Below are 9013 nucleotides of genomic sequence, written 5' to 3' on the forward strand. Positions count from 1 at the left end.
CACCTGCAACTATGAATGAAAGATGATACCTAATGGCTAGCAAGTGGGAGGCAGTGGATATTGCAAGCTTCAATTTGGAACAGCTGAGAGGAGTTTTCATCCTCAGCTCCCCTCTCATTTAAAATGTCGTTCACAAGGTGACCCGTCCCAACCTACTACAAGAATTCTCCCAGCGACATTCATGATGCCAAAGCCGGGTCTTCTAATGTTGGGGGGCTGTTGTCATGGGACCTCCTGGCCACATTAGCTTAGGACAATGCTATTCCTACGGCAGCTAAAGATGGCCTTGTGGCACGATCTTTGTATGAGTTCAAAATCGGTGCTGGGTACCAAAGGAAAGGTTCTTTGCTGGTGTCTAGTTCTACAAGAAAGGGTCAGAAAGCTTGTCCATGTCATCTCCTTTTGGCTGAAGAATTCTGCTGTTCAGCTGCACAGGCCAAGGTGGGGGAGAAGGAAAAGGAACTGAGGGAGAGGCAGGTCAACAGCTCCAGCGACGTTAATTAGAGTGTCCTCTTTTCTTCATATGTAATGATGAATCAATGTATCTAAGAAAATGTAATGGTTTAAAAGCAAATCTTTTGCTTGCCTCCCTTGGTGGAGCGGAGGTTTTTGTATTAATTCAATTCATATATGTATACTTTCTATTCTCCATTAGAATGATGATGTCATTTATAATTAAATGACCAATGAAAGTGGGTGCCTTGATAAAATGCTGGTTAGATTTTGCAGTTTAAGTCCCCATAATACAAGTTCAATGAAATTTGTAGTTTGACTTCGAATGTGCTCAAATAGAATGATGATGATTATATGACATGGAAAGAGGCCACCTTTGTAAAAGACCACCTTTTGGTCTTCTAGTTAGATACCCTTATTTTCACTGAAATTTGTGCGTACTTTTACTTCTGTGCTCCATTAGAATGGTTATGTCCTTTATTTATTTGACCAAGGAAAGTGGGTGCCTTGCTAAAATTGCTGGTTAGGTATTCCAGTTAAGATCCCATAGACAATTTCAATGAAAATTTGTAGTTTGACTTCAAATGTGCTCAATTAGAATGACCAAGATTATATGAAATGGAAAGAAGCCACCTTTAGAAAAGACCTCGTTTTGGTCTTCTAATAAAAAACCCAAATTTTCACTGAAATTTGTGCGTACTTTTACTTCTGTGCTACATTAGAATGATGATGCCCTTTACTTATTTAAATGACAAGGAAAGTAGTGCCTTGCTAAAAGTCTGATTAGGTTTTCCAATTATGAACCCATATATACAAGTTCCATGAAATTGGTATTTTGACATCAAATGTGCTTTTCATTAGAATGGCAATGATTATATGACATGGAAAGAGGGTACCTTTATAAAGACTCTGTTTTGCTCTATTTAAAAAGCCATATCCACAAGTACTGAATTTCCATTGTTTCTAAATGTTAGTTAATTACTCCAGACGTGCTCCATTAAACAAAAAATGAAGTCATGTATATGAAATTTGAATAAAAATCTTTATCCTGCAGAAATCCTAAGTGGAACATAAAAATTTCCTTTAGGATTAATATTACATATGTAGCAGACTGAGGCATCGTGATGTGTGGCATACTGTTAGTGCCAGACAATGAGAACCCCATCTTTAATAAAATATGAATTTTTGACTTCTGCTCTAGAAGTTTACAAAGATTTATATGTTGTAAGAGATGTGGCATCACGCACCCACATCAATGCAACACAAGCATGATATGTGAATATTACTGTTAGTATGTTAGTTTGAGCAATCAAGGCAATTGCTGGGAAACTACTACATCCTTCCAAAGACAAAGATCAGCATTAGTTCCATAACTTGCTACCAAAGGAGGAACCATAGTATAGTTGCTGATGGTTATTTCCACCGTATAAAACCTTGCCTTGTGAGAATAATTACCCTTCTCAGACTGAAACCAAAACTAACCTGAGTTGCAGTTATAGGACAAACATAGGTAACAAATGAATCTTACTATCTATACTCTGAGATTGGAGAAATTTTGTCATTAGTAGTCTCGACTAACATGGATCTGCCTTTCTGATTATTCAGTCACCCCCGTACATGCCTCTTAAGTCTTACACATATGAATATGCTGAACTGCTTTGGCAAATGAGATTAACTTAAAAAGCTGCATTCCATACAACATTTTTGTCTTCCCCACAGCGACGATGCACCTCCTTAATCCTCTCTGCAGACTTGCAGATGCCACTGCAACTCCAATCAAATGAAGCAACACATGCATTACCTGACTGTGCCTTCCATTCACAATCTGTATTCCAAGGTTTAAAATGGGTATTAGTTTGTATTGTAATATAGTATTATAAATGAAAGTAACAAATTTCCATTGTAGTGAAATTACGAGGCATGCATACCTGGAGGTGTTCCACAACACATTCTACGATCATCGATGTGTTTAACATCCAACCCTATAAACCAGGATCCCAGGGAAACATCCTCATTTGCGAACTTATGCAATATTTGGCTGGCTCACAATAATGGACTAGTTAGAATTGAACTTTGTTTGCTTACAACAATAACATAGCTTTGTCTTATTACAAGTGTTTTAGGAAAATATGTTCAAGCACTTACTGATTTTGATATATATATTGAGCCAAATCCTTTGAGATTGCATAAAGTTGACCTGTCGCATGTCTAAAGTATTTGTTTCCCACTTCACCAAATTTCCAGTATTCTGGCTCATGATACCTTACTCCTCTGTTGTAAGACACAAAATGAGTTCATAAATAGAAAGGCAATAAATTTATGGCAATTCACAGAGAAACAATAACGACGAAGTTTAATTCAAGCTTCCAAAAGCTTAATATTGAAAAAAAAAATGACAAGAAAGCTCAGTTTCAAGCTTTCAAAGGATGCTACTAAAAAGTAAAAAGAATATTGGAAATTCCATTTAATCCTGCATCTTATCCACTCCCATTTTGAAGAGTATTGTATTTCCTTTCAGTTCTTGCTACTTACTTCTGTGCTAGTACAGGACCAGACTTCATACATCCAGCATATACTCGAGGCTTAGATCGATGTTTTGCAAGTGTTTTTGCAAGCATTCCTGAAGAACAAGATATTTCATTATGGCATTAGAATTGAATACACCAGCTCACATACAGATAGATGAAACATTTCCCAAGCCACATGAGAATGACACAACCCTCACCTAGATTTACATGGACATCATCATCAACCTTTATATAGAAATCTGCGTCCCAATTGGCATAAGCAGTAGAAAAGTAGCTCTTGGTTTTGGCAGACAACTCATGATACCCTTCAACATGCTCCTGCACCCCAATATATTAGCAATTTAGAAACATACTTTTCATCATCTAGCATTGCACAGAGCATCGGGATAAAAAAGAAAAATGTATTGCAAAATGCATACCAATCTCATGAAATCCTGGTGTTGCATGCCTTCAGCTTCAATGGCTCTGTCGAGGATGCCACCTGTTGTAGCACTGTTTACCAACAAAAATGCATCAATTAAATCTGCCAGAAAAAAATGTTCAGAATGCACTAAATTCCTGCAACGAAAAGTAAATTTTGAATTATTTGGATACAAATAATCTAAGCCACATAAAGGTCTAATGGCCTTTCACCTATGGTCATCATCCTACAAATGTTGGACATATGAGGGAAAGGATCTCTATTATTTAGATTTTTGCTAGACAACAAACTTATGTAATCTACACTTATGCTTGTGTCACAGAAACATAGGTTATCTATACAAAAGCCAGATAGGATAACTTTTACAGCAAACCAACGAAGTCACTCTTGAAATCACTTCAATCTACTTCAGGGGAGAAAATAAAGATAAAAGAAAGAGCTGCCTTGTAAGTAATCATACTAATTCTTACTGGTTGCCAGTCTGATTCATTTTAAAATCAAATAATATGAACTCAAATCATAGGTTTAAGGGCCTGATTTCTTGGGCTAGCAAATATCCATTAATCATATATACTTGAACTTCACTGGAAGTTTTCTTTGCATTTGTCATCTACACTGTTAGTCTGTTACACACATTTACTCAAAATTATCCTCAATCAAAATTAGGTTCCTAAAAAGTCTAAGAATACCTGTGGCCTATGACAAAACGGACAATGATGCCTTTCTCCTCCATCTTCTTTCGTCTTTCACCTGTTGCATTTTCAATCAAATAAATCAATCTTAGCATCCATAAATTCACTAAGAAGGTACTCTCAAAACTTTGCTCAATGTTTATAAAAGTTCATTAATCCAACAGATAAGAAATCACACCCCGTGGCATCCATGTTGAGCGGACTGAATCCCGGCGCTTTCTGCTACTGAAAGCAGTATTGATTCCAACAATTACAAAAGCTTTTGGTCGTTTTTCAGTGTCAACAACAATGGGATTTTGTGAAATTGGAGCACCACTCAGTAGAGATGCTTGTGCAGCTCTTGCTTCTGCTAATTCTGATTCCAAATTCGTGATTGTCTTACTAAGGGTTCTGCAAATGGAATATCACATCATCAAGCATATCCCACTTTTATATAGATTTCACACCCCAATAGATAGAAACAATAATCGTCAAGACAAGGAACTTTATCAAGAAGACAACCAAAAAAATGCCGGAGCACAGAACCTACTCAATAGCTTGATCCGACTTGGAGACTTCTCCCATATATAGTCTGGAGTCTATAGGTTTCTGTTGAACAAGAATAATCATACATAATTGTAAATTCTTCAATGCATCATAGAATAATCACAATTTTTCCTCCCACAAAGCTAAAATCCAAGCACAAATTAAGCTCAAATGCTATAATGCTTCTGCAAAATTGGCTTGAACCAAGGAATACTTACTGATTTGGGGTTACATCCTTCAGAAACAAGTCTAAGATGATCTCCCAGCTCTCTGCTAAATTTAATTACGTCTTTTGCTTCTGGAACATTCCACATTCTGAGACATTTGCAAGCATATACAAATTAGCTCACTTCCCTTCATTTATCAATGTCAAAGAATGAAACTGCAAAAGCTGCAAATCTATGAAAGCAATCTTGAAGATGTGAAATCAATGAATCAATAAATCCCATAAGCCATAGAATGGTCTATCAAAGTATGCTAATCAAAGATTCTTTGTATGTGATTTAATATACCTTGCTAAGAAATAAACAAACTAGTACAGCGAACAAAATACTCAAGGATAACACTCATTGACAGTCCAGTTGCAAGGGTGTATAACGAAGGGAACAGATCAGCAATGCCTTGAGGATATGCATTGACATGGGAAGTATAATGAAAAATCTATGTGATATGTTTCAAATATCCTTTTATAGAAAGTTAAATCCTTGCATTTCCTTAAGAACACTTTCTCATGGGGACAGTAAAATATGTGTCTAAATTGAAAGCAAGAAAATTTCCCCATGCTAAGAAGTGGTGATATAGTATAAATGTCATGACTCACTTGCAGATGAAATTTTCATCTTCTGAAAGGCTGCAAACCATTTCTCCCTGTTTTTATTTTGCAACTGCAGTAACTTCAATAGTAACTTCAGGATCAAAATTATGTGTTAACATAATTTTCTTTTGATGAAATATTGTCTTATATTATCCAAGAAAAGAAATACTGTACAGATTATTCAAAAAAAAGAGACAGCAGCATGGGATCACATTCCAAAGTCACACAAACTAGACCAAGCCTAGGATAACAGAACTTTGGATAACTATGAATAGATCACATTTTTTAGGATGTACTGATACTCAAAAACTATAATCATTGAATTGATAAAACCAAGGATTCAAACCGCATAAAGATGCAGTCACTTGCAGTGCATTTATTATTATTTTAAATCTATGAATATGTGCATCTAGGTAAAGCTATCTATTTTAACCTCAAGAACTTGCATCCATCTGCCAACGACAGGTACAACAAAGTTGGTAGCATTTACATGTTTTAAAATGAGAAGCGCTGGAAAATGAGATGGAAATAAGACAACAGAAATAAGGTACTCATAATCTGTTTCAACAAAGAGAAACAAAAAAAAAATGAATGGAAGAGCTAATCATTGTAGAAAATGATTTTATGGGTGTCAATCCTACTGAAGCCTGGACTAACTAGTTTTTAAATCATGATAATGCCAAATTTATCAATACCATCTACTCAGAACTCTGGCTTACCCTTCAAATGTAAGAAAAAGAAACAAACCCTCAACTGCAAAATAGAACCAAACATACATCCAGAAGCTTTTGAGGGAAACTTCACTGTAATTTCTCTTTATATACAAAATGTTAGATCAAGCTACTTATAACTCAATAGCCGGAATGATACAAATTCAAACAGAATGATTGAAAAATCCACCCACATGCAGCCCAGCCTCCAAAAAATAGATATTAAAGAAAAATATTCCTGATGTACCTGAATTCCGTAGTTTGGTTCAATACCTACCCCCAAAAACAACACTAAGTCACAAATTTGAAGTTTATCTCTGATGAATCAAATAATTTAAAAGAGAAGCCTTTCATAGTGCTCTCATTCATTTTATACCATTATTGAAAGACTTCTCGGTGTTTGAGTGTTTGGGTGAGCTCATTCACCGATCATCAGATATAAACAAGATGTAAAGGTTTGTGGATCATTGAGAATTATGCAAGGGGATGTTTTAAAAATAGTAAAACCTTGGGCTAAGCTCCAACTCGCTAAAGTTATACAGGGGGTCAAGCAATGGAATCGCCAGTTATTTCTCGGTAAAGGCCTTTTGCAATTCTTTTTATCCTGTTTTGATGAGTTGCGAAAACTCGGTAACATGAACAAAATCGTTAGGCAGTTTGCAATTATTATCCCCCCGCCCACCACTCCATAAAAACAAACAAATCGAAACTGTTTGCTCAATTCAAAAGGATATGGCAAAATGTACAAAATGACATAATTTTAAGTCTTACCCATAAGAGCGAAAAAAATGCAATAAAAAATTAGAAAGAAAATTGTCTACCACTCACCCCTATTCTCAAGCCTCATCCGACAGAGATCTATCCAGTAAAGAAAAACTGTAATAGAAGTGAAAAATAACCCACCAGCTCCTAGTCTTAGGAAATACACCACTCACCTATTGGTGAAAACCATTCCAACGCAGAAACTTGTACAACAGAGGAATCCAATCCATTTGAAAGACATAGCTCTGGCAGGCATTTCTCCACCTCTAGCCATTCTCAACACAGTTCCACCAAAAGAAAAAATTGCACGGTTTATTCGATACAATTCATGGCTGAGCAAGCCGTCCTACAGAATCAGCTAAGAGATACAAAATTGCAGGCACTTTCCCAGGCCAATCCGCCATTAGATCGTTACGTCAAATTTATGGAAAAAAACCCACAACCTGGGTTTTCATGATTCCTCTAAAAAACCCCAACTGCCACTGTAATCAGAAAGCTCTGGAACTCATCAGAAATCAATAGAAATCCGTTATTTTGATGGATCTCTGATTGACCCACTTGACTTCTGTTCTCATATTTGCCAAGTACTTATGACCCTCTCAATGGCCAACTGCCACTGTAATGAAATTCAGCGGGACAGCAATCAGGTTGTTCTGGAAGAATTCGGCTATAAGTAAAAACGGTACCACTATTTTGCAGGATCTCTGATTGACCCACTTAATTCATGCTCTCCTCATTACCCGAATGGCATAGGAAAGGCAGATTCTGAGCAGGCATGTATACATGAAGAATTCACCTCATTTTAGACCTCTATGAACAAAACATAAACCCATCATTTTCATCCAAGAAACACTAAACCTTAATCAAAACAGAGGGTTGCTAATCCTAATCACAATGTTAGCTTCCCTCTCATCGTCCTCCCCGATACAATAAAGCCCCTTGACCTGGTAGTCAATGCAATACAAACACCCACATGAAAAACCACAGAGTTTGGTTACTCACGGAACCTTGCAAAAGTAAACAAGTCACAAAATTGAGGAATACTAGCTACCGATATTAATGTACAGTGTACATACTGTGGACAACAGTCCCCTCAGACACTGTAGCACTTCCCTTTCCTTCACATCTTTCCTTACTTTCAACATAAGCAACGAGCTTTGTCCAAAAGAAAAGTTAATTACTGATGCAGCAGTTGAGGTTGTTGAAATTTATCATTGCAGATTCACTCCTGAACATACATCAATAGCATATATGAGTTCTCCTCACTTTCATGTATTTCTGACGAATGAGTACTTCACAACTCAGAAAGAACTGTATGAGATAGCCTTCATACAACTGATGGGTATATATTAAAATTACCAACTGACCACACCCAATTCACATAACTGTTAACACAACTTTTATACCCTTGATAGGCATTTATTCAATGAGTATGCATCACTCCCATGATGAGATCATCATGACCCAGTCAACAAAGAAAATTAAGCAAAATAATGCCTACCAAATTCCAATATTTTCCAAATTAACCAGAGAAAGAATGCATGTGGTTTGGGTGTCTTTATGAGGCCAGAAACTTCACGTGGTCTTCAATTTTTTTTTTTTAACTCAAAGAAGTCATGCATCTGATCATCAACAATTTAAATTTTCTGTACATACGTACTATTTCATATCGGTCTGCATACGCTAGGGATCAGGATGCTTATGAGAATGTGCCATGAGCATGACATGGAAGTAGCAGCTATTGACACATGGAGAGTTGTTGCTCTCTCTTTCTGCAACAACCATGTGCTGACTTTATAAGCATCAAACATGGGGGGGGGAAAGTTTGAATGAGTCATTGGGACCATCATCCATGAGTGGGGGAGATTTTTGCTTTGTGCCTTACTTAATTCATCAGGTTTTACTGTATTAAGGGGATTAAACGAGTTAATTAGGTGGTCAAATTCTGGAATTTGGTAGTGTGTTCATTTTTAATGTTTGTTCTTTGAACGAAAGACAAGAAGGCTAAGTAGAAGACATCACCTTCACGTGGGGTGCTTAATTTAAGGTGCCTAGAAGTTGGGGTGTCTAAATTGTGTGGAAGTTAGAAGAAGTTGATAGAGATATCT

General features: G+C 36.6%; 1 protein-coding gene across 2 annotated transcripts; it reads right to left on the reverse strand.

Annotated features, from left to right (window-relative positions):
- Positions 1-1474: 1474 nt before the first annotated feature.
- LOC131046909 (probable beta-1,3-galactosyltransferase 2) lies at positions 1475-8276 on the reverse strand. Of its 2 annotated transcripts, none has more exons than XM_057980740.2 (11): positions 7079-8276; positions 4838-4934; positions 4624-4682; positions 4273-4484; positions 4092-4152; positions 3401-3473; positions 3179-3299; positions 2986-3073; positions 2599-2724; positions 2382-2491; positions 1475-2278 (listed from the first exon to the last, which is right to left on the reverse strand). In XM_057980740.2, the coding sequence occupies exons 1-11, from the start codon at positions 7177-7179 to the stop codon at positions 2130-2132; spliced, it is 1197 nt and encodes a 398-aa protein (XP_057836723.2). In that variant the 5' UTR covers positions 7180-8276; the 3' UTR covers positions 1475-2129. The 2 variants fall into 2 exon arrangements, with proteins under 2 accessions (XP_057836723.2, XP_057836724.2); XM_057980741.2 differs by lacking the exon at positions 7079-8276 and adding an exon at positions 5440-5495.
- Positions 8277-9013: the final 737 nt, after the last annotated feature.

This window comes from Cryptomeria japonica, chromosome 9 (genome assembly GCF_030272615.1).
Source record: "Cryptomeria japonica chromosome 9, Sugi_1.0, whole genome shotgun sequence".
Classification (NCBI taxonomy): domain Eukaryota; kingdom Viridiplantae; phylum Streptophyta; class Pinopsida; order Cupressales; family Cupressaceae; genus Cryptomeria; species Cryptomeria japonica.